The sequence below is a fragment of the Suillus bovinus genome (assembly GCF_016758785.1).
Source record: "Suillus bovinus strain UH-Sbo-P2 chromosome Unknown EDB93scaffold_48, whole genome shotgun sequence".
NCBI classification, from domain to species: Eukaryota; Fungi; Basidiomycota; class Agaricomycetes; order Boletales; family Suillaceae; genus Suillus; species Suillus bovinus.
In genome coordinates, this window is record NW_024542104.1 from 111,410 (window position 1) to 134,733 (window position 23,324).

Consider the following 23,324-nt stretch of genomic DNA (forward strand, 5'->3'; position numbering starts at 1 on the left):
AGCTCGGAAAGAAGAATGTGCAGGCATGTGTAAGACGGAGTCCGGATAGGCACGCTAGTCCGTGGAATGGCCCATTGACCTTGAACTTGTGCTCATGGACTAAAGTTTCTAGTTAAGTGACCATGCGTTGACTTCACTTGCCATCCCAAATTCTAAAAGCCAGTATCAGACGTGGTGTGGTCGACATAGTATACCCACTACTGGCATGGCGTCAAATTTCGCATGGCCAGTCTTGATGATCAAGTTTGTATTATATGCAGCCTTTCATATCCCAGCGTACCAGCCAGTCTCCAGTAAGAGATACTCAGTTAACTCGTGCAAGTGTGGAATTCATATATATATCAAACATTTCGGTATTTCCTACTATCAGTATTATACATTGTTATTCCCATAGACATACAGGTGCATATAAGTTTTGTATACATGATGATATTAGTAAGGGTCTTAGGCAGGCGCATCCGCAGTTTGACGTTCAACGCTGACCGTCTAAAAGAATATGTCAGACAAGACCGACGGGCAACATGTATAAACAGGTACTCACAAGCCTTGGTCTCGTACTTGCCAATACCGACGATGATGTTTTGAGGCTCCTGGGCCTTGCCAGAGAGGTAGTTGGCGATGATGCTCTTGGTGCCGCTTGCGTAACGAGCCTGAGCATCGAGGGTGGTGCCAGAGTAATGGGGTACCATGCCGTTACCGCCGCCAAGTGCGTTCTTAGCCGTCCGCAAGACGTGGTCTTTGGGTGCTGGCTGGACGTTCCAAACATCACCGGCATAACCTGTTTGCAATGTAAGCTCGACGGGCAGATATTAGGTGGTGGGGGGTCACGAACCGTTCAGGTGACCACTTGCAAGGGCAGCAGCTACGGCGTCCTTGTCACAGATAGCACCACGAGCGGTGTTGACGAGCCATGCACCCTTCTTGAAGTGTTTGAGAAGCTCGGCGTTGACGAGGCCGAGTGTACCCTCGTGAAGAGGGCAGTTGATGGTGATGACATCGCATTGCGAGACGAATTTCTTGAGGTCTTCGACGCGACGAGCGTTGACGGCCTTGGAAGCAGCTGTAATTGCATCAGTCAAACCGCATGAAACCGAAAATAGTGCGGTACAAACCTTCAGGTAGGGGAGCATAGTCGTAGTAGATAAGCTCCTTGCAGTCGAAGGGCAGCAGACGCTGAAGGACACGGTAGCCGATACGACCAGCACCAATAGTGCCGACAACCTTGCCCTCGAGATCGAAGGCGTTGCGAGCAATGTCAGAGACCATCCAGTCTCCACGCTCGATCATCTGAGGATGGCAAACAATTAACAAAGGGAAGCGCACGTCAGCGGGTCAACATACCTCGTGTGCTGGAACAAAGTTCCTGACGAGGAGGAGAATGGACATCACGACGTGCTCAGCGACTGAGACGACATTGGATCCTGAGACCTCCAGGACCTGAATACCATTTTTGACGGCGGCGTTGAGGTCAATGTGGTCAGAGCCAACACCAGCGGTGACACAGAGCTTGAGGTTCTTGGCCTATCAAAAGTATGGATGAACCGTTCAATCGATAACTCAGCGATCATCATACCTTCGAGATCAAGTCACTAGTGAGGTACCCGGGGTGGAATGGAGTTGTGATCAAGATCTCAGCCTAAAAAGGAAAGTAAGTACGCGTGGATATATGTACAGTAGTGAGGTTTGGACGTACATCAGCGATGTGCTTCTGGAAGTCGCTGTCAGCGCCCTCCTTTGAGTCCGAAACCTACACAAATGAGTAGATTAGGTGACCGCGTAAGCATGTCAACAGAAACTTCGACACATACGATGTACTCGTGGCCTTGAGACTCAAGCCACTTGCGGATACCGAGCTATATGGAAAGCATGAGTAAGTTTGTCGAAGATAATCTAGAATTCTCAACGAGACTAACCTGGTTCTCCACAGTACCAAGGAGACGGGGCTCGCTCGTAGCAGCATTACCGCCCTTGTAGAGGATAGCTAAGACCTAGTAGAAGCGCAAGCGCGTCAGATCTTGTCATTGATGACAGGGGGTTCACCCTACCTTCATGGCTGAGTTTCTGAGGACTGAAGAAAGATGTGTAGTTGGGAGAGTGGGTGGATAATGAGTCCTTGTGTCGACGAAAGTCCAGGATTTTTATAGGGAGTTCGGGGCGTAAGCTGTCCTACTACAATCGGAACACACAGACAGTACTTGTGTGGGCTTACCGTTCTCCAGTGTGCACATCATGGCCTTCCGAGTACGCGCTCTCCGATCCGTGTATCCATTGGGATGAGGATCATGTGTGGCCACCCGGTCGCGTCCATTGTCCAAAAATAACACACTAGAAAGATTATATCGCGTTCCGGCTCACGCGTACGGTAACCCACGGTAGCCAGTTGGAGAACTCATGCACAAGCGCCAGACGGGATCGGAAGAAACCGGGTTTCACTCGCATATTCCGTCTTGAGTTCAGTAACATTGTAGCCACACGTTCAAACGGGACAGAGTCTCTATTAATGACCTGCCGACATGTACCGACGCGATTTAGCTTACATAACGCGTTGGCTATGCTTCTGCCTGGGATCAGACGCCCATTAACCCTTCTCACAGTACTAGTGTACCCCACCATTTCTCTCACATTGATCTAAATGTATGACCACTTGCGATGAGTGAAGATCTTAGGCATTATCCTCCTCCAGAAGCCTGCAGATCTAGGCGAGTAAAAGTCAGATACGTGGTCTCTTGTAATTCACTGCTGGTGACTCTCATGTATTTTTTGTCCAGAGTGCTGAACCTCTTAGAGGAGTCCGTCAGTCTCTGTGGAAGTTGAAAAATGGGTTAACAAGAAAACTTCTTGTGCGTAGATGGCAATGCTGATTGTCCTGGATATGACTGAGATGGCGCAGAAGTTCTTACAGGGCTAGCGCAACCGCATTATTGAGGACCAGAACATCGACCTTGAAGGCGCTTCCTCAAGTTAAAAGTCAAGGTAGGTTCTCGAACTTGTATACTAGTCCTTCAGTTTTCTTAGAGGCGCGTAGGACATGTCGCATAACACCACAAGTGACTCCGTGAAACAAGGGTCGTCAGGAGTAGCTATTTTACAGGTATTTTCCTCTGATGATTTGTTTTTCCTTCTCTAAATTTTAGCGGTCACGCAGGTTCAGGCTTCTCCCTCTGGCGTGGAGGAAGGTCCTGATTAATTGATGCTGAACTTCAGGGCGCCCGTGAGGGTACGGAAAGCATGAGGCTACTCGGGAGACATGCGACCTTTGTGGCGTCCGCCGCCAGCAATTTCCCAGCAGGTCTCACTGCCATGGGTTATTTCGAGACGACATTTCTTCAACCTCTAAATATTGTCGATACTGTTCACGAGAAGATTACAAATATATGGGTGATTCTCGTTGATGGGAAACGAACTAATCAAGTTGTATAGATACATGCTTACGCAAAATGATGCTGGGTGTGCTGTCTGCTGCATCCAAAGTACGTTCGGTTCGTCCCAGGGATCTGTCCCTCTCAGAAGTTGTAGACTATCATTGCTCAAGCAGAACGCGATCAATCAGTTCATCGTCTTCTCGAGAAATTGGCTGAAGTTTACCGCTTCATGATACAGTCTTGGCAAAATAGAGTTGATGCCATGGTGCGTGATCTGCCTCTCCTCCCCTCCACTTGAGCTCCTCCTTTATCAGCTGGACTACCAATATCATCCCAACAATTTTGCCCTCGTACACTGTGTGGTCCCTGTCGCTACCCAGATGGAAGCGTCTCTCTTATCATCCTCTCCGTCCATGACTATTGCCGCTCCCCATACTCCTTCACGCACCGCTGATTCGTCCGAGTATGCTCTGATTTCTCCGCCCACTGTCAGTTCTTCGTGGTGTGCTTCTTCTGACTTCTTCGCGATACTGAGTCTCACGTTCGGGATCCACTTTGGGTAGTGGCGTATTGGTTCGATGGTTTCTATTTCCGTGGGACTAATCTTGAGTTCGTATGGTGTCTGATCATGATCCAAACATGAGACGATCATTGGCGGATGCAGTCAAAATTTCAACGTCACTCAAGAACTCAAAAGATATTTTTCAGTAGTGGAACCTGTCTTGATTGTGATCGAGGCGCTGGACGAGAGCGGCGGAGCGGAGACACCGAGACCTTCTCTGCATACTTGGCAATAAGCTTCAAAACAAAGGTTTTCCCCAAATCACAGAACTCCCATCCAACCTTCGGGTTCTCGTTACCTCTCGTCCACTTCATGATATCGAAGGTGCATTTCACGGTGCTCAGCATATTCTACGGTTATCCATGGATGAAATTCCAGCGGCAGTGGCGGAACATGACATCAGCATTTTTGTATCTGACAAGCTACAAGGGCTGCCGCGTTTTGGGCGCCAAGAGTTTGCAAAACTCGCTGCGAAAGCTGATGGATTTTTCGAGTGGGCACGTCTTGCATGCGAATACATCAAGGAAGATCTTCCCGGCGTAAACCCAATGTTTCGCTTTGAAACTCTCGTGAACCGCGATCTTGGGAAATGGACGAACAAGTTGTATGATATGTATCGGCGTATTTTGGCAGAAATCTGGCCACGACATTGGTATGGCGATGTCGAGTATCAGGAAGCACTGGTGGGGTTTCGTGCCGAGATGGGACAAATACTCAGCCCGGCCGAACCGCTCCCATTCGATTCCTTCAACGCCATGCGGAACTATTTTCCAAACCAAACAAACATTACAAGCTGGACATTATACAACAAATGGGATCCCGCCTCAGCGGTACGACGGACTCGTGTATCCCAGTCAGACCCCTTCATGCATCCTTCCAGGAGCTCCTTACAGGCAAATCATTCAGCGGAGACTTTTTCATTGAGGCGACGAAGGCGCAACACCACGACTTGGCGTTGGCGTCATTTCAAGTAATGGAACATGGCCTTCGTTTCAATTTAGAGTCATCATACCTCCCTAATCGCGATGACAGCTGGTCGAGTTGCCGAGATACATGAGTTGTTAGTAGTTAATTTTCACCACCCATCCTCGCGGTTGCTAACATTGATCCTTCTAGCGCCATGTAACGATAGTTTTGTTGCTGCAATATCGAGTGTACCGTTTGATTCTTTAATTCCTTGTTAATTTTGTACCCAGGACCTAGCCTGAATTTACGGTTGTCCGACTGAATTGTGCGACACTTCCATGTGGATGTAGGTGGTCCATGTCAAGTGTACACTGCTTGTCACGCTCGCTGCTTCTTACATCTGAAATTGCACGGATCGACTCCTCTGAAAGACGAACCGCCTCGGAGGATGTCGTTCTACTGCCTTGTTTGAACTGACTATTAGGGGCGACCAACAAACACAGTGCGGAGCACGGGATCTCTGCTCCTCGGCAGGGATCACAAACACACCATTGCGTAGATTTCGTAAGACACCATGAAACAGCATTGGCATTGTGACAGGCCTCTGGACGTGATGACAGTATGTCTATGGCTGCGCCAGAGATTGCCGAAGTATAATTTGCTCGTGACTTGTCATGCGGGCACTGCGTCTTCTTATTTAGCGCCGATAGTATGAATGTGTGGTATAAATTATATCCTGCGTAAATGAGTATGCACTGATCTATTGCACGAGTGCGTGGTACGCATGTATCTAATGCTACAAAAATAGCAGGTGAAAGAGGGTAATGTTAATACCGCGCACGAACAGACATGTCGACTGATAAGCCATGCATAGCCGCGCGTCAAAATGAAGAGTCCTCGTATTCGACGAGATGACGATCGTGAAAAAAAAGTCTGAAGCAATGTCAATAAGTCATACTCACTCCTTCAGGAGATCTTCTAGATAATCGTCGCTTGAGTATAGGAAACCGAGTTGCCATGAGATCACGGGATGGTATCAAATCTGAGCAGTTGTGTGACAAATGCTTACTAATTGAAGTTCTCAGGTGGTGTTGAAGCTGTTCTCGCTCTTCATGATTCTGAACGTGAACCAACCATCTAGAATTCTCGCATGTAATCCATAAGTTGTGGTATACTACTAATAAATTTCAATGGTGCACTAGGCCTAGGTACATGACCATCATTCAAATGCCATACCACGTATTTTGATCACTTCCATGACACGGTCTCGTGCCTTGCGCCCTCCCATCGCTGATAACTATTATTAGTGGATCAAACCTTCAAGAACGTGTGGGCCATACTTCGAAGCTTGCGCCGGTTAAGGGTATTAAGCTCGTGCCAGAGACTTCTCCCTTCTCCCATATTTCTTGCACCTCCACTTTGCTCACAGTAATTGACCACTCGCCGCGATGAGTGAAGACCATAGACCAGGTCCTCCTCCAGAAACCTGCAATGCAACCGTTGGTGAAAGCTCGGTAAGCAGTCTCAAGGGCTTACTCACCGTAGATAAGCGCTCATGAAGTCGATCACTGCCTCTGATGTATTCTTCGTCCAGAGCCAACCCCGTAGTCGAGTCAAGCAAGCTATTCAGAAATTTGCGAAAGGCTTCATCAAAAAACTTTCTGTAAGTGAACTACTGTTTTTCCTGATTCTGAACATGGCTGACATTTGTGCAGAAATGGTTCAAGCGTTCCCGCAACCCCACTTCTGCAGTCCAGAATACCGACCTTCAAGGTGCTTCATCGAATCAAAATATCGAGGTAGGTGCTCGAATTCGTAATCCCAGTCCTTTTTTTATCAGAGGCGCCCAGGACATGTCACATCCGCATCTCTCCGCCGACAATAATCATCCAGCCTCATCTGAAAATCCTAGTGGATGCGTCAACCAAGGCACATCCGGAGAACCTACTTCGAAGGTACTTGCATCAAATCATAGTTTTCGTCTCTAATTTTTGTTGTCGCGCAGGGTGCGGACAAGCTCTCTAGTATAGAGGAAATTCCTGGTTCAAAATTAGTCGGTGATGAACTTCAGCATGCCCACCAGGCTGTAGAACATATGGATACAGTCGGGGGACACGCGAAGTCTGTGGCATCCGTCCCTAACAAAGCCCAAGCAGGTCTCGCTGCGATGGATAATTTCCAGACCACTTACCTCCAACCCCTGAAGATTTTCGACACTGTCATTGGGACGCTTTCAAATGTATGAGGTGTTATCCTTGCTTGGTAGCGAAACTAATCAACCCATAGGTGCATCCATACGCAAAGATGGCGTTGGGCATACTTTCCGCTGCAGCTAAAGTAGGTTCTATGTTTCCCGGAGATCTGCCTCCGGCTCAGAAGTCATGGTTCTGTGTAGATAATTCTTACTCAAGCGGAGCGCGACGAATCGGTAGATCGCCTTCTCCAGAAAATAGATGAAGTTTACAACTTCATTACCCAAGACGAGAATCTTTCCAAGGTTGAATCGATGCACGATGTCATCGGAAAGATTGCTCAGCAGACTCTCGAGTGTGCCCGTTTCATTAGGGAATACTCGGAGACGAAGAACTTCTGTGAGTCATCGGAACATCGCATTCGCACATTAATCTTACGCTTATTATGATCATAGGGAAGAGAACCGGTAAAAACATATTCAAGGAAACGAATGACATGATCACACGGTACAATGATGCCTTGGACGGGCTTATGCAGCGATTCCGGGATCAAACTCATCGGGACACAGCCATCTTTGTCCAGTTTGCGGGTAAGGATTCACACATACCTTCGCCTTTAGATCTACTCATACCCTTGAAGGCGAAACACTCGATCTCAACGGCATGGCTTATGCGGCGGGCGCGGGACTAGACACTGGGAAGCAGTGTCTGCCAGGCACTCGCACGGACATTCTCTCCCAAATCACCGAGTGGATAAACAGCAGTGGAGATTCTGTTTCGCGCGTAATGTGGCTATCCGGCCCTGCAGGCAAGGGCAAATCAGCCATCGCCCACACGATTGCCAACTGGTTCAAGACAACAGGAGGTCTTGGTTCATGCTTTTGTTTTGATCGGAACAGAGAGGCAGACCGACGCCACGAAAAGATTTTCTCCACCATCGCGCGCGATCTTGCTGATCGTGACCCAGGGATGAAACGAGCGTTAGCGGATGCAGTCAAAAATTCAAACTCGCTGAAGAATACGACGGACATCATCCAGCAGTGGCGCGAGCTTCTCATGGAACCGCTAAAGAAGTTCTCTGCGTCAAGCGTGGGGCCTGTGTTGATCGTGATCGAAGCACTGGATGAGAGTGGTGGAGCGGAGACGCGGCGTAACCTCCTCCGCATACTTTCCGGTAGACTTCAAGGACTTCCCAAAATCACCGAACTCCCTTCCAACTTTCGGATTCTCGTCACATCTCGCCCGCTTTCCGACATCGAAAAGGGGTTTGATGGTGCTGATCATATTCTACGGTTGTCCATGGACGATATTCCACCAGAGGTCGTGGAGCGCGACATTCAAGCCTTCATATCCGAAGAGCTGAAAGAGCTATCAGATTTTGAAGACAAACACCTTGCAACACTCGCTGCAAAATCCGATGGACTCTTCGAGTGGGCGCGTCTCGCGTGCGGATACATCAAGGAACCCGAACTCGGCTTATCCTCGATGGATTGTTTCAATACTGTCGTGAACCGCGATCCTGAGCAGCGGAAAAACTTGTTGTATGATATGTATCGGCTTATTTTAGAAGAAATCACGCCAAAGGATAAGTATCCAAAAGCCCAAGCAATGGCAAGATTTCGTTCCGTGATGGGACAAATACTTGCCACTGCCGAACCCCTCCCTTTAGTCTCACTGCAAGCTATGCGAAACCATTTCCCAGAGGACCGCGACCGTTACGGAGTAGATGTAGTGATCAAACGCATGGGATCCCTCCTCAGCGGCACCACCGATCCACACACCCCCATCAGACCCCTTCATGCGACCTTTCAAGAATTTCTGACGGACGAATCATCCAGCAAAGACTTCTTCGTCGAGAGAACGAAGGCGCAACAGTGCGACCTTGCATTTGCGTCACTGCGAGTAATGATGGCCCAGAACGATGGCCTTCGCTTCAATATCTGCAGTTTAAAGTCGTCATACCTCCCCAACTCCCAAGACGCAGAGCTGCCTCAACGAGTCAAGACATCCATTCCCCCACATCTCTCCTATTCCTGTCGATATTGGGCCACCCATGTTCAATCAACGGACTTTGACGATAAACTCGCAGAGGAAATAAGATCACTCTTCGACGACGAGCGGCTGATGTTCTGGATTGAAGCACTCGGGCTTCTCAATGCAATCAAGGGTGCAATCACGGTGCTCCCACTTGTTGCCAAGTGGCTGAAGGTGAGCACATGACTACGATGCAGCGTCGGACGAACAGCTCATAAATAAATACAGGGCCATTCTGGATACGAAGATTTGCGGTCCAGCACGATGGATGTACAAAGATTCCTCCAAGTGTTTGGCGGCATGATTTTGCACAGCACGCCGCATCTGTACTTGTCAGCGCTCCCATTCTCGCCCGTGAACTCCACCATTGCTACGAAATTTACGGCAAGGTTTCCGAATAACCTTCGTTTGGCATCTGGCCGTGATTTGAACTGGACGGTTGTTCAGGCCGTGATGAATGGGCACACTGGCCCAGTTAACTCGGTCGCATTCTCACCGGATGGTACTCGCATCGCGTCTGGTTCGTGGGATAACACTGTGCGGGTGTGGGATGCAGCGACAGGAAAGTCATTGGGTGAGCCCTTGGAGGGGCACACTGGAACCGTTTGGTCAGTCTCGTTCACACCGGATGGTACTCGCATCGCGTCTGGTTCGGACGATAACACTGTGCGGGTGTGGGATGCAGCGACAGGAAAGTCATTGGGTGAGCCCTTGGAGGGGCACACTGGCTGGGTTAACTCAGTCTCGTTCTCACCGGATGGTACTCGCATCGCGTCTGGTTCGTCGGATAACACTGTGCGGGTGTGGGATGCAGCGACGGGAAAGTCATTGGGTGAGCCCTTGGAGGGGCACACTGGCTGGGTTAACTCAGTCTCGTTCTCACCGGATGGTACTCGCATCGCGTCTGGTTCGTACGATAAAACTGTGCGGGTGTGGGATGCAGCGACAGGAAAGTCATTGGGTGAGCCCTTGGAGGGGCACACTGGCAGTGTTTACTCAGTCTCGTTCTCACCGGATGGTACTCGCATCGCGTCTGGTTCGGACGATAACACTGTGCGGGTGTGGGATGCAGCGACAGGAAAGTCATTGGGTGAGCCCTTGGAGGGGCACACTGGCAGGGTTAACTCAGTCTCGTTCTCACCGGATGGTACTCGCATCGCGTCTGGTTCGTCGGATAACACTGTGCGGGTGTGGGATGCAGCGACGGGAAAGTCATTGGGTGAGCCCTTGGAGGGGCACACTGGCCCGGTTTGGTCAGTCTCGTTCTCACCGGATGGTACTCGCATCGCGTCTGGTTCGCACGATAAGACTGTGCGGGTGTGGGATGCAGCGACGGGAAAGTCATTGGGTGAGCCCTTGGAGGGGCACACTGACTGGGTTAACTCAGTCTCGTTCTCACCGGATGGTACTCGCATCGCGTCTGGTTCGTCGGATAACACTGTGCGGGTGTGGGATGCAGCGACAGGAAAGACATTGGGTGAGCCCTTGAAGGGGCACACTGGAACCGTTTGGTCAGTCTCGTTCTCACCGGATGGTACTCGCATCGCGTCTGGTTCGTGGGATAACACTGTGCGGGTGTGGGATGCAGCGACAGGAAAGTCATTGGGTGAGCCCTTGAAGGGGCACACTGGCTGGGTTCAGTCAGTCTCGTTCTCACCGGATGGTACTCGCATCGCGTCTGGTTCGTGGGATAACACTGTGCGGGTGTGGGATGCAGCGACAGGAAAGTCATTGGGTGAGCCCTTGGAGGGGCACACTGGAACCGTTTGGTCAGTCTCGTTCACACCGGATGGTACTCGCATCGCGTCTGGTTCGGACGATAACACTGTGCGGGTGTGGGATGCAGCGACAGGAAAGTCATTGGGTGAGCCCTTGGAGGGGCACACTGGCAGTGTTTACTCAGTCTCGTTCTCACCGGATGGTACTCGCATCGCGTCTGGTTCGGACGATAACACTGTGCGGGTGTGGGATGCAGCGACAGGAAAGTCATTGGGTGAGCCCTTGGAGGGGCACACTGGCAGTGTTTTACTCAGTCTCGTTCTCACCGGATGGTACTCGCATCGCGTCTGGTTCGTGGGATAACACTGTGCGGGTGTGGGATGCAGCGACGGGAAAGTCATTGGGTGAGCCCTTGGAGGGGCACACTGGCCCGGGTTTGGTCAGTCTCGTTCTCACCGGATGGTACTCGCATCGCGTCTGGTTCGCACGATAAGACTGTGCGGGTGTGGAATGCAGTGACAGTGCAGCCATTCTCCCAGCCCAGGGATTCAGATCCCTCCACATTTTCGCTACACCCATGCACTCCCACTCAAGGAAGCTGTATCATTCCGCCCAACACTTGCAACGATCACCTCATTTCCTTCTCTTCCAAACTGGAACACGCTCTGCTCAACTCCGCTGACTTGCTCGAACCTACCTCTCATCATGATTCTAATTCAACCCCTTTCTTGCTGCAGGGCGATGGGTGGATGATGGGCCCCAATCACCAGCTCATTTTCTGGGTACCTCCAGGTTCCCGACACCCTTTTTATACTCCTGGCACTGCAATGGTGATCCCCAGAGGAGGCGTCGAGCTTGATTTGAGCCGCATGGCACATGGAACACGCTGGTCGAGTTGCCGAGATGCGTGAGTTTTTCGTCTTTACCATCTGCATTCGCTGTTGCTAACATCAATCTTGCTAGCTCCACGCAAGGATGATTCTATTGCTACAATGTCGGGTGTACCATCTGATTCTTCGATTCCTTGTCTATTTTATATGTAGGACCGAGTCTGAATTTACGATTGTCCGACTGCACGATGCGCTGAAAAGCAGACTAGGCGAAACTCAAAATGTTGCTATTGATTCATGAATCATAAGAGCATGCATCGAAAACTAATTTCATTACAGATGTGTTTGTGCCCTTCGAAATCCACGGGTAGACGCTCCGTTTTAAGATATCACCTCAGTGATTAGAAGATTATTCTCAAACTGGAGGTTCTCATGGCAGTTGCAGTCGTGTATGTGATTAAGTGACTACAACCTCGCACGTCTAGTAACAAGGACGTGCCAATCGACTCATACTCGTGTCTTAAATGTGATGAAAACACTTGCAATGAAGGAACTTCGGCCTGCTCAGTGCACGCTGGTAATATGACAGACGGAGGATGCCTCTTTCAAGGCTCCTTAGATACTCTGCCAGGCTGGAACGGTAGTGAGCTACCGTTAGCATGAAGTTCTGATCGTTCCTGCAGGGCAACTTTCGTAGGCGAGTCTGCGAGCAGGGTGGGATCCGAATCAACTTCCTGAGATGTGACACAATTTCCATTGCGTATACTGGTTGGTACCTGTCAACTGTCGCCTGCATCCTTGACGAAATCGAGACTGTGCGGTTGATGCCAAAGAGTTCAGCTTGGAGGTTACGAGTAAGCATAATTAATATTCATTGATGTATGTCTGTAGTAGACGGACGTGCCAATCGGCAGACTGAAGTAAAAAAAAAAAAAAACATACCCGGTCTCTTATGGCGAGCCTACAAAATTCACCAATATCATTTTGGGTATGAGATGATGGTAGGTACTTCTCATTCGTCGGCGCAACTTGTTACTGGAGGATCGAACTCGATATTCGACATCGCCTTCCGGGGTTATCCAAGAACGCAGGGTGAATTGTGCCAGAAGATGGTATCTGGTATCATAGTAGAACCGTGGACAGCGTGTTGTGTCATCGTTTGAGCCGGACATTAAATCTTCAGAGGACTCGATGAGTGTCGGAAAATATATGGAGAGGGAGAAGATCAGCCGTGGGAGCACATGAGAAGCTGAACAATCCGCCCGACAAGGCTCGTCGTACCACTGTTATTGGTCGATGCACGATTGTTGGCTATAGTGAAGAGTATCGAGACGAAGGTAGGCGTCGAAAACGTTCATTGTTATTTTGGACAGGTAAAGCGGGATAGCACCAATGATGCGTGTCGTACGTATGTCCAACCTACAAGGTGAGTGAGTTGGAGATGATTTGATATGAGTGTGCGATCGAGGAGTTGAATTGAAAAACCAACAAAAAAGCCCAGCGCATACATAGACCTGTGGATAGAAGACAATTGTTCTGCTCAAGAAATCTTGATCGCTCGCGGAACCGTGCTACCTGTGTCCACTGGTGGGTGTAGAACGAGAAGCGAAGAAGAGGCACCTGCTGGGAACCAGGGAAGTGTACGCTCCAGCACAGAGCTATATACTGTAGTGGCCAGAGAGCTCGTGTGGAGGGGATCAGAAGAAACAGGTTTTTATTCAACTACGTACTGTACAACAGAGGTCCAAGTCCAATAACTGGCATATTCAGTAAACTTGGCGAGATGTGCAGCACGGTGGACCTGAGACATCGGTGAGTCTATCGGAGCAGTCAGCCTGTTCAAACGGGACGTGCACGTACTTAGAGGACGAGCAGACTTCACGCTGGAACATCTGCTGCGGACCGAATTGCCGAGTGGCGCTCTCTTAGACTCAATCGAGACATTCCTTGTGTTTCAGCTCCAAACTCATACAACCTCCATGTCTTTATGGACCCAGCACAAAACCTGATTGCTGTTGCCTACCATGTTGTTAATTACTAGGCGGTCAATTTAGTAGATGATGGCAACCAATGCGTCATTTGACGCAGTTGTAAATTCACAGCTTTCGCCGCACCTCGCCGCTGCCTTGACGGTACCACATGTTTAACAGCCAGGCATGGCAGGAATCGTGCATTCATCCTCTCGTCAACGTTGGCTGGGGCAAGCAACCGTACGTGGTCTGTTCTCGAAGTTGTGAAATAATGTACGTACCGGAGCCCGTCTAAATTCTTCATGAGCATTGATCAAACATTGGTGTTCGTAGCCATCCGAGTCATGGGGTTGCGCAACGGTTCCCTCGTCTGCGATTACTGCTCCAGCACAGTTTTTATATTCGAGCCATTTCAGATTGCATGGACTGCAAAGGACTCGTCAGATCCTAAAGCAGGCTTCTCATATATCACTCAAACTTGGCAGGAGATCGATGATGGAGAAAATAAGGGATGTAATTGGTGTGATATTCTTTGGGGAGAGATTCCGTTTTGGTATCAGCACCGCAAGAAAAGAGAATTGCCTATGCCAGAGGAGACTTTCAAAATAACTGTACGCTTCGAGAAACGAAATTCAGAAGATGAAATTGTCCTGAAAGTTATGGTTGAAGACGACTGGTCGCTCAGGTATCAAGTGCGGTGCGACGCAGGTACGTAGTCTCCTGTTGTTTTTTCGTGCGATATGACGAACCTCTGTTTTTGCTAGACGACAATGCTGCCGCCTTTGTCCCTGGCAGAAAGCTGGTGTGGCAGGTCGCATCTCCTCAAGCCTTCAAACTCGCCTTAGACTGCCTCGCACAATGCACGCTTCGTCATAATTGTCCAAAACCTCAGGAAACAAGCCTTCCAACCCGTGTAATAGACTGCTCGGATCCAGAACGGCTAAAGCTTGTCCTCACCAAAGGCGTGCGAGGCTTTTATGCAGCACTCAGTTATGTCTGGGGTGAACCACAACCGCACAGCGTCTGCACCGCAAAACTCTCTACATACCTGGAATCAATCGACATACTCCTCCTTCCGAAAACCATCAGAGATGCTATCTTTTGCACCTACAATCTCAATCTCCGTTATCTTTGGGCCGATACCTTGTGCATTTTGCAAGATTCGGACGAAGACAAGCAGCGCGAGATTCCACAGATGTGCGATATATACCAATGTGCATACGTCACAATCATCGCAGCCAGCTCGCGGAAAGTCAGCGAAGGATTTCTCCATAACCGCAAAAGACCAGTTGAAACGCTGCTGCCATTCTGGTGTCCGGATGGGAAGCTCGGTACCATTTCGGTTGATGAAGATAATGGTGCAGATCCATCAAAAGAACCAGTGAATTGCCGAGGTTGGTGTTTCCAAGAGCGCCTCCTCTCCCCTAGGACCTTGGTGTACGCTTCGCACACTCTCCAGTATCAGTGCCAGACGGCAATGAACGAGATCGGAGACATCTGGAATTACCTTCCCTCGAATAAACTGGGTGAATTGCGCTTGCCAGATATGATGGTCTCGCGCACACCGAGTAGGGTGCTTTCGAGCAATGACGTGGAGGCATTGCTGACAGCCTGGCAGAATGTTCTATCCGACTACACGCGACGTGTTGTTTCAGAACCCTCTGACAGGCTCGTGGCGATCTCAGGCATCGCTCAGCTTTTCCAGTATTGGTGGGGAAATACCAATCGTTACATTGCTGGGTTATGGGAACGCAATTTGTCCATCGACCTCCTGTGGTACAGAAATCGTCCATCCGACGGAAGTCTCGTTACAGGCAAATATCTTGCACCCTCGTGGTCTTGGGCTGCTACGATTGGATACATCGTTGCCGGGTGGGATAAAAGAGTCGGAAACATCATATGGGAAGTGCAATCATGCAACACGATCCCAGTTTCCGACAATCACCCTCTTGGCCAGGTGAAAGGCGGGAGATTAATTGTTAGAGCTATCGCGAGAGACGTGACCTGGGATCCCGCGGAGCCTGAGCTATTTGAGCTAAAACGACCTTGTGTTTCGGTAGCGAAAACAGGTGATGAGCCTGAAGAACGCGACGAAGCTTGCAACATCCGAAGCTTGCGAGCTGCAGCTGATATCACTGTTGATAGGGGGCTAGCGGTCAATGGTTCAGATGAAATTGAAATCGCCACTTTTCCCGGGCCAAACACCGTGCCTACTTCTGCTTCTCCGGTAGAATATGCCGATATTCGAATGTGCAATGGCGAACTTGGCAAAAAGGCATTGGAGGCAGTAAAGATAGGACATTCCTTCATAACAAATTTGTTCTTTAAATTGGTGCCATGTCTTGTGCGCCGGAAGAACACGCATATTACAGAAACCGCACCTGCCACCTCCGGCCAGATCTCTGGCAATGACACCAATGTAAATGTCATTCGGGTGGAAGCGATGACACCGCAGGACCATCCAGCTAACACGGACAGGGTTGTGGCATCGACAGAAGTTATCGAAATAGGATGCGTACCTTCCGGAGGAGAGCCTGATCGCATGGGTTCAAACAATCATGCAAAAAGGTGCCAGTCCAATGACGTTACTGTGCCTTCAAAGGGGCAGGAACGACACATTGGTTACGGGTATTTTGACTATGACAATGTAGGAACTGACAAGGGAAAAGCTATCGTAGTCGGCTCAAATAAAGGGGAGGACCCTGACCACTTAATGGGCTTGATTGTCGTTCCTGCAGGGGGCGCAGGAGAGTTCCGTCGCGTGGGCCTATTCCATGTTGATGGGAAGTTCTACGAGGATGAAGAAGCCCCTTACTGCGATATAAAATCATGGCTGAACACACCCACTGAGGTCATTACGATAATTTGAACTAAGGATGTTGGGTACTTATAGACAAGATTATATTAACTGGTTTCGCATATACGGTAGCCAGTTGAAGAATTTGCAGTGAACAGTGTTGAACGAAAGAGCAAAAAGGATTGGCCCAAGGGCCTAAATTATCGTGGGTTCGAAAGAATTCAAGCAGCGTGTCTTTATCAAGCAAAGTGGGAGAAAGGCGGGGGTCTTCAATCAATCAGCTTGAATTGGAAAGCCTCGCCGTTCGCCCACTGTGAGTGAGTGAAAAAGTTGCGAATTGTGTAATTTACACAACTCAAATCATGCGTCAGCCGGGAGTCGAACCCGGTGCTAGGCCATGGGAAGACCCAATGTTACCGGTACACCACTAACGCTTGACGATAGTCCCAACACAGCACACATAACCTTAGGCGAGTGATTTTGACTTTTGAACCAAGTCTCCTGCAGCTGCTGGACCTACTAGAAAGTGGATGCTACGCGTTATATTCTGGTAAGATTAGAAGATATCCAAAAAGATGAGTTTGTATTATATAAGGAGCGGTATGGGTGGCGAAAGTTCATGAATAAATTCGACAGCGCCAGGTTTGTTGCTCAGCCCAACACGACCTTTCTCAGATCCAGTGTCGGAGCCCGTCATTGACCGCGTATCTACAGATGAATCATCGGTGTCGTCCTCAGCAGAATCGCTCGACGCATCAGCATCAGCGCCTCTCAGAGGGCTGCCGATGGTGGCCCCAGCCTTTGACCTCAGGATCGGAATAACATACTCTTCATCTTCCTCCACAATGCTGTCAGTTCGAGTCATGTGACTCGCAACATGTCTGATCTGACGTTCCGTATCAGAGCTGGAGTCGCTGTAAGGAGGTATGCTGACACCTAATCTCCGAGCCTGTTTCCGCTCGCGGATCCTGGCAAGACTTTGGCGTCGCTCTTCCATCCATTGTTCCTCATCCACCTCAAGAACGAGAGAGGCCCGGCCGGCGGGATCGGATGAGACGACTGGTTTCGGCTTCTCACTATGGAGATAAACATGCACCCCTGCAGCTGTGAGCACCCGAACGATAGGCGCATGCGAGCTACGACTTCGCATTCGGTGCGCATACGATGCTGTCATTCTATGACACGGATAAGTTTGTATCAGCAGAACGTCTGGAAAGTGGACTCACCCTGGTCCGAGGACGAACTCGCCACCAAGCTGAGTGGGATCGCCGGCTTTCTCCCAAACAGGCATGCCGACACGTAGAACGTTTGCGATCACCATAGCAATGCCTCCCGCGCGACTATGTCGGACGTAGCCACTACGACGTGGTTCGGCTTTTGACTCAACCGACTTCATAGTCATCCCAAGAATGCCATAGATACGAGAAGAAGGATCGGTATACACCGCAAAGGGCGTCCTGAAGATCTCTTGGGAAAATGAGCATAGGTTGAACGAAACGAAGAGCGACATGCTTACGTCGGTAAGACTTGATCATGTTGTACGAGCCATTGCTGATGATGACAAGGTTTACGCCTGACTGCTTGAGAACTTGTGGATCTACAGTATTGGTGATTGAAAACATATAGTCTTGGCACAGCGGACACCTGCCATGACGCAATAAGCTCAAGCGCGTTCAAGATCGACTTGGGATCTCACCAAAAGTGTCTGATAAATATAACGACTGTCTTCTGATCCCGGAAGAGGTCGCCAAATGGAACCCTAATGCCGTTCTCAGCCACAACAACACAAGCCGCTGCATCTAGCAGCTGCCTCTTTGTTGGAAGGACGTTCTCGTCGAAAACATGTGCGAAGTTGGAAGGAGCGGTGGAGGGACGCGACGACAACTTTTTGCATGGCGGATGCGAATGCTCATTTGAAGCGATAAGTCGCTGCTGAAGTTGCATCGTCTGAGGTCTAGGTTTCTTCGGAGTGAGAGGTGCTGGCTCAGAGGTGCCAGACGCGATACCGGAAGGGGAATACAAGGTAGAGCTACTGGGTTCAGACATGTAACCAGGCTCAGCACTTGTAGGGGAGTCATAAATAGAAGTTGCTGTGGAGGGATAAGATACATCAAGCGATTGCATGTTCGCAGCAACGACCGCCGGAAATAGCATCGACATTGATGATTTACGGCGCGGGCGAAACGTGTTCTCTTCTGGAACGTGTTTCTCTTTGGATGAGCGCTCGGAACTTCCCCCGAGAGTAACGGTCATGGATGGGAACGGGCGATGATGGTGATGGCGTTTCGCGTTCCCCGTCTCACTTGGAAACTCAGCGAGACTGAGACCGCTACGGCTTTTCCTAGGAAGAAAACGCGCAAGCTTTCCCACACGAGAGCGCGAAGTGTGCGTTGGCTCGGGTGACCCCCTACTACTACTCGTTGCAGACATGAGCGATAGCACTGGGGCCGAGTCATGCCGAGTGATCGGGATAACAAGGGGGAGCAAGCTCTCGCTTCCATGACCGACGTGCTGCATCCGAAGAGGCTGAGAAGAATGCGTAGGAGAGGGAAATCTGGAGCTAGCCAACACATATGCCTGCAGATTTGTATGCCCGTACGGTGACGTCCCGGGTGATACGGGACACGTGTTAGCTCGTGCTTCTTTTCGCGAGACGGCTGATCGAGAGCGCCTGCGCTGGGGAGTCGGCAAAGTACGAATGCTTGGCGAATCACATCGTGAAAATTGCGGCGGCCATCGACCCGACTCGGCGGTGTCATTGAGGTTTTGTGCGATATCAAGGCTGCTTCTAGTGCTGAATGTCGTAAGGAACTCGAGTTTTTTGTCAGGAGAAGCCGTGACATCGGGGCTCGCCGGCGGTGTGGCTTGATATGGATCAGGGGGAAACGGGCCGCCGGTATACGGAAGAGTTGGAAGTTGTGATGTTGAGTCACCAGTGAATGTGAGAAGGCCGAGGGTGCTGGCAGTTCTGGTGCGAAGGACGGAGAGGGGAGCGAATGGGTCATCGGGGTCAGGACAGGGATAGCGTGCATCTAGCACAATGCTTGGCGCTGGCTTGCGCCGGACCATGGAACGTGGCTGTGGAATGGATACATTAGTTGCTACAGGCATAATAGAACAAAGGGAACAATAGTGTTAAATGATGATCGCCGACTTGAATGAGAGAGGGTGGCCAGATGACACGACTGGCGAGCTCCAGCTGGAGGGGAAAGCAAAGAATGTCAACTCTATGCGAAGGGCATTTATGTGGTGATCAGCGTGTTTTCGATGAGGGCTTTAAGATCGGTAGAACTATGGCATGATGATCAGAAAACACGTGTGCAGCGCATGTTGAGGGGACTATGGAGAAGGCCGTCGTCTGCAGCGCGGTAGCCTCACTTCCGTCGCTTGACAATGTCTCTTTATCGCCTATACCTGAATGTGCTCTGCTCTGTCAACGGTGAACAAATGGTGATCTAAGTACGGGATTAGTACTCGTCAAATACGATCGATTCCGACGATTCCCAAGATAGCCACTTCCAAACCAACGTTCCGTGCGATACCTGTTATTAGCTATATACACGGCGAAGAAGCGAGTCCAAACCGCAACAAAGTCGTGGATCAACAAAACCTTCACCTAGAACAATGATAATGTTGACGTGGTTCACAACTGCAACAAGCTGCAACGGCCCTGATCATCTTCCCACAGTCGTGTAAGAATGTAGACATGTTGATGACATCTGGCATAAGCAGAACATCATATTATTAGAAAGGTCTGGGATCTATTAATTTATCCCTTGGTCAGGCATGGGTGTCCCTGGACATGTTTTACTTATCTACTGACACAACACAGGGTCTTTGTCTTTCGATATTCAACATGAGCTAGGAAGGTCAGCAGATGGTTCAGGCTCTGCCATCAGCTGCGTGCATCAAATCAGCACGAGATTATCACATAAACAAAGGACAACTTGATACCTTGATGGTCAACGCAGTGGTGTATATCATTGCGGCCATACCAAATACGCCAAGAACGATATCCCCGATCTTCTCCGTGCGCGTTTTGGCAACTGCCTTGTAGTGTAGCATCGCTGGGTATACAAAACACAAAGGGACGCTGCAACCATCGTTAATCCATCGTCATTCTCAAATGAGCATCTTTGTGGCACTTACCAGGCAAAGCTACCGATCAGCGAGACAAATTTGTCGAGGTCCGCGGCACCAACCCAGCTAATGACGGTAGAGATTGCGACTAGCCCGAAACGGAATAGGTTCTTGAGCCATTTCACACGAGGATCTTGCTTTCCACTTCGCACGAAAAGCCCATTCTCAAGAATTCGCACGGCTGGGAAGAACTGGAGGGGTATAGAGAGGAGGATGGCGAGCGAGTACAAGAATTGAACCTTGAAATCGAGAGAATACGTGAGATTCCATCGACGAAATTACTGTGATAGGCTTACAGATTGTGTTAGCTTGCTTGTTTGGTCAAGGTTGACCAGAACCACGGTGTTCACATCCGAACCGAAAGTCAGGTACGACAATGCGCCAGCACCACCAAATAGGACTGAAAATGCACGGTGAGGCCCAACAGATAACAAAACATTGAAAAGGTGCCCACAAAGCAATGCGACCATGACGCCTGTCAGTACCTTGGGGAACTTGCGTGGCTCACGCATGGCGTCAGTAATGGGAATAACCTAACCCAGACCATCAACGTCTCTGCGTTCCAGAATGGAACAGGATAACTTACCAAACCAATGCCCTCGAAGGAAAATACGGCAGTTCTATGACCATTCTTCAGAATCCAGTTAAACACTCTAAGAGGGTAACTCACCCAACAAACAAGGGGAAGTCCTTGGGGTTGAACATCTGCACTTCGGCAATACCCCGTTTTCCAATGAATGCCATCTCACTGCTAAATATGTAAACCAGTCCAGCAAGGATAAATGCATCCGCAATGAGGGCAGATGTGCTGAGCTTCGCAAGATTGCGGATAAGAGCCAAAGGAAGAAAAATGAAGAGTTGCACAAGGATGAAGTATTGCACAGGCCAATCCGTCTCGCATTTCGTGATTGCAAGCACGAACGCCTGCACGCAAGTCGAGTTCAGTGACGGCAATTCATGAAACATGATATCCTCACCTTTAGATTCTCGGCTACAAAGATAGTGTATGCAGAGACAAACCCAATCTGGGAAACTACGATAGAGAATAATATCAAATAACGCATCCAAGGACCATATAGAGCACCGCCAATATCTTTATCGCAGAGTGAGACAAAGTCAATTCACATAAAATTCAACTGACCTCCGAAAGATCCAGAGACGACAAACTTGGTCTTGACGAGGAGTAGGAACGAGTATAAGGAAACGAGTGCAACCACAGAAATCATGATAATCGAGAACAAGAGACCACCATTGGCGAAGCTGAAGAATAATTCTGAGCATATGAGAGGGAAACACCGATAAAAACACGTACGCTTTGCCAAGAAATAGAATGCCGGTACCAACAAACGCTTTCAGAAGCTGAAAACAAGCTAAATAAACTACACCCCTCATAGAGAATAGATGAGACTTGCCATCAGAACAGCTTGTGTGACTGTTGCATCTCCATGAGGACTGACAGAAGCAGCTCTTCGTCTGGAGCGCGACAATGAACGAGGCTTGAGCAAAGGTTGGGTTTCATCGACTACGTGAGCATCGAGCTCAGAAGGAGCGGCACGAATGGTGGCTTCTTCATCATCAGCCCCGTCTTCCTCTTCTTCCTCGAGATCTTCCCCAGCCTGTTTGCTGACGATGAGCATTGAGATGGTACGTGAAAATAAAAACTTACGAATTGACCATATATGTACAGGAAATCGATGAAGTTGTTAGTCGGACGTAGCTCCTCTGCACCATTCTCATTCGCACGCATCAAAACATAGTTCCGTCTAAAACCTCCAGGCTCGTGTATGTGCTCGAAGGCAGGATTTGATGGTGTGACAGAGCCTGAGAAGGAAGAAGCACGGGGGCGTGCAGCCTGACGGCGTTGATCGGTATGCCACTTGTAAATGTCGTGACTTGAATGCAGTTGTTAGATTTCAGAAGGAACCCCATGTCCTTGAGCAATTAGAGCGGACTCACGTAATATCTGCACCTGGAGCTTCGTAGGGTATAGGAAAGACCTCGGTGGTCTCTCTGACAGTTGCTGGAGGCGGAGTAGAGGAACCTGCAGATGGGGTATCATCGTTGAGGACACGACCATCAAATTCGGAGCCGGATATTGAGTTCACGTCTCCTCGGTTCTGCCTCTCCTCTCGCATTAAAAGATGACGCCTGATAACCCTGGCCTTGTGATCATCTGGGGGAGTGCCAAAGTCAAGAGCACCAGGATCGATGCCAGTTCCAGGTATAAAGGTGCTTGAGGGTCCTGGACTGATTCCAGTAGAAGGTAAACGATAGGCCTTGCCCAGAAATTCGCTTTGTGGAAGCAGGCCTGGAGAGCCACTGGTGAAGCCTTCTGGTGTAAACCGCGCAGGAATATTAGGCACTGGAGGTGTTCCAGTATACTGCGCCCGCCAAGCGCGGAGATCGGGCGTGCCAGTTGGTGTTGGTGTTCCTGAATGAAAGGCATTATCCTGTCTTGGACTGCCGATATTGACTGGCTTTGATGACATAGATATAGAGAGAGTTAGTGAGCGTGGTGGTGATGGTGGTGGTACCAGTCCAAGAAAGTAGTGAGCTGAAAAGCAGAGTAAGTCATACGGCCTTGGGCCGGAACCATATCAGGAGAAAGTACTAACACTGCCATCGCTAGTCAAATTTTATTTCGCTACTGTCTAAGGCTCAGATTAGTTTCATCTTTAAGTTTACATTCTTCAGACTATTCCTTACGCGCTCGAGATGGAACATGGAAAACTGTGCACGACCAGATCCAGGACCAATAAAGTTTCCCCAATTAATAGCGTGTGAACGTCACCTTTAAACGGATCATGTGACG

General features: G+C 49.6%; 7 protein-coding genes and 1 non-coding gene across 8 annotated transcripts; 4 read left to right on the forward strand and 4 right to left on the reverse strand.

The window, feature by feature from the left end:
• Positions 1-472: 472 nt before the first annotated feature.
• EDB93DRAFT_1338659 (uncharacterized protein) lies at positions 473-2,475 on the reverse strand (the record flags this gene model as incomplete). Its single annotated transcript, XM_041455397.1, has 10 exons — positions 2,046-2,475; positions 1,914-1,988; positions 1,809-1,853; positions 1,694-1,747; positions 1,574-1,636; positions 1,342-1,521; positions 1,113-1,287; positions 833-1,060; positions 542-778; positions 473-486 (listed from the first exon to the last, which is right to left on the reverse strand). The coding sequence occupies exons 1-10, from the start codon at positions 2,049-2,051 to the stop codon at positions 473-475; spliced, it is 1,077 nt and encodes a 358-aa protein (XP_041305424.1). The 5' UTR covers positions 2,052-2,475.
• A 962-nt stretch (positions 2,476-3,437) lies between these two features.
• Positions 3,438-4,981, forward strand: EDB93DRAFT_1105763 (uncharacterized protein; the record flags this gene model as incomplete). Its single annotated transcript, XM_041447533.1, has 5 exons — positions 3,438-3,470; positions 3,601-3,627; positions 3,677-3,864; positions 4,100-4,754; positions 4,805-4,981. The coding sequence occupies 5 exons, from the start codon at positions 3,438-3,440 to the stop codon at positions 4,979-4,981; spliced, it is 1,080 nt and encodes a 359-aa protein (XP_041305425.1).
• Positions 4,982-5,967: 986 nt separating this feature from the next.
• Positions 5,968-7,471, forward strand: EDB93DRAFT_1338661 (uncharacterized protein; the record flags this gene model as incomplete). The annotated part of the gene is made up of 7 exons (XM_041455398.1): positions 5,968-6,344; positions 6,425-6,493; positions 6,546-6,629; positions 6,681-6,785; positions 6,836-7,069; positions 7,117-7,167; positions 7,226-7,471. The coding sequence occupies exons 1-7, from the start codon at positions 6,279-6,281 to the stop codon at positions 7,469-7,471; spliced, it is 855 nt and encodes a 284-aa protein (XP_041305426.1). The 5' UTR covers positions 5,968-6,278.
• Positions 7,472-10,863: 3,392 nt separating this feature from the next.
• EDB93DRAFT_640194 (uncharacterized protein) lies at positions 10,864-11,971 on the forward strand. Its single transcript, XM_041456948.1, has 2 exons — positions 10,864-11,682; positions 11,739-11,971. Exons 1-2 carry the CDS (start codon positions 11,105-11,107, stop codon positions 11,752-11,754), a joined length of 594 nt encoding a protein of 197 aa, XP_041305427.1. The 5' UTR covers positions 10,864-11,104; the 3' UTR covers positions 11,755-11,971.
• A 1,596-nt stretch (positions 11,972-13,567) lies between these two features.
• EDB93DRAFT_1160297 (heterokaryon incompatibility protein-domain-containing protein) lies at positions 13,568-16,553 on the forward strand. Its single transcript, XM_041450021.1, has 4 exons — positions 13,568-13,848; positions 13,909-14,283; positions 14,340-16,040; positions 16,095-16,553. The coding sequence occupies exons 2-4, from the start codon at positions 13,920-13,922 to the stop codon at positions 16,442-16,444; spliced, it is 2,415 nt and encodes an 804-aa protein (XP_041305428.1). The 5' UTR covers positions 13,568-13,848; positions 13,909-13,919; the 3' UTR covers positions 16,445-16,553.
• A 182-nt stretch (positions 16,554-16,735) lies between these two features.
• EDB93DRAFT_t85 lies at positions 16,736-16,806 on the reverse strand. Its single transcript has one exon. It is a non-coding gene; the product is annotated as a tRNA-Gly (tRNA).
• A 281-nt stretch (positions 16,807-17,087) lies between these two features.
• Positions 17,088-19,945, reverse strand: EDB93DRAFT_640310 (uncharacterized protein). Its single transcript, XM_041456949.1, has 5 exons — positions 18,069-19,945; positions 17,889-18,016; positions 17,599-17,839; positions 17,309-17,547; positions 17,088-17,258 (listed from the first exon to the last, which is right to left on the reverse strand). The coding sequence occupies exons 1-5, from the start codon at positions 19,481-19,483 to the stop codon at positions 17,224-17,226; spliced, it is 2,058 nt and encodes a 685-aa protein (XP_041305429.1). The 5' UTR covers positions 19,484-19,945; the 3' UTR covers positions 17,088-17,223.
• Positions 19,946-20,250: 305 nt separating this feature from the next.
• EDB93DRAFT_1160301 (amino acid transporter) lies at positions 20,251-23,259 on the reverse strand. The gene is made up of 14 exons (XM_041450022.1): positions 23,219-23,259; positions 23,128-23,163; positions 22,469-23,066; positions 22,179-22,404; positions 21,925-22,128; positions 21,825-21,871; positions 21,654-21,772; positions 21,490-21,605; positions 21,183-21,436; positions 21,099-21,132; positions 20,967-21,045; positions 20,809-20,912; positions 20,522-20,751; positions 20,251-20,465 (listed from the first exon to the last, which is right to left on the reverse strand). The coding sequence occupies exons 3-14, from the start codon at positions 22,999-23,001 to the stop codon at positions 20,300-20,302; spliced, it is 2,112 nt and encodes a 703-aa protein (XP_041305430.1). The 5' UTR covers positions 23,002-23,066; positions 23,128-23,163; positions 23,219-23,259; the 3' UTR covers positions 20,251-20,299.
• Positions 23,260-23,324: the final 65 nt, after the last annotated feature.

Bases quoted from the DNA above. Each gene is read 5' to 3' on its own strand.
- EDB93DRAFT_640194 (XM_041456948.1), top strand. From the start codon at position 11,105: ATGGTACTCGCATCGCGTCTGGTTCGTGGGATAACACTGTGCGGGTGT.
- EDB93DRAFT_1160301 (XM_041450022.1), bottom strand. From the start codon at position 23,001: ATGTCATCAAAGCCAGTCAATATCGGCAGTCCAAGACAGGATAATGCC. The intron at 21,606-21,653 runs GTCAGTTGAATT...TCTGCGATAAAG, and splicing joins CGTCTCTGGATCTTTCGGAG to ATATTGGCGGTGCTCTATAT. The intron at 21,133-21,182 runs GTGAGTTACCCT...GAATGGTCATAG, and splicing joins GACTTCCCCTTGTTTGTTGG to AACTGCCGTATTTTCCTTCG.
- EDB93DRAFT_1160297 (XM_041450021.1), top strand. From the start codon at position 13,920: ATGGGGTTGCGCAACGGTTCCCTCGTCTGCGATTACTGCTCCAGCACA. The intron at 14,284-14,339 runs GTACGTAGTCTC...TGTTTTTGCTAG, and splicing joins TCAAGTGCGGTGCGACGCAG to ACGACAATGCTGCCGCCTTT. The intron at 16,041-16,094 runs CTAACACGGACA...TAGGATGCGTAC, and splicing joins GACACCGCAGGACCATCCAG to CTTCCGGAGGAGAGCCTGAT.
- EDB93DRAFT_640310 (XM_041456949.1), bottom strand. From the start codon at position 19,483: ATGCCTGTAGCAACTAATGTATCCATTCCACAGCCACGTTCCATGGTC. The intron at 17,840-17,888 runs GTAAGCATGTCG...CATTTTCCCAAG, and splicing joins CATGATCAAGTCTTACCGAC to AGATCTTCAGGACGCCCTTT. The intron at 17,259-17,308 runs GTGTCAGCATAC...ACGGAACGTCAG, and splicing joins GAAACAGGCTCGGAGATTAG to ATCAGACATGTTGCGAGTCA.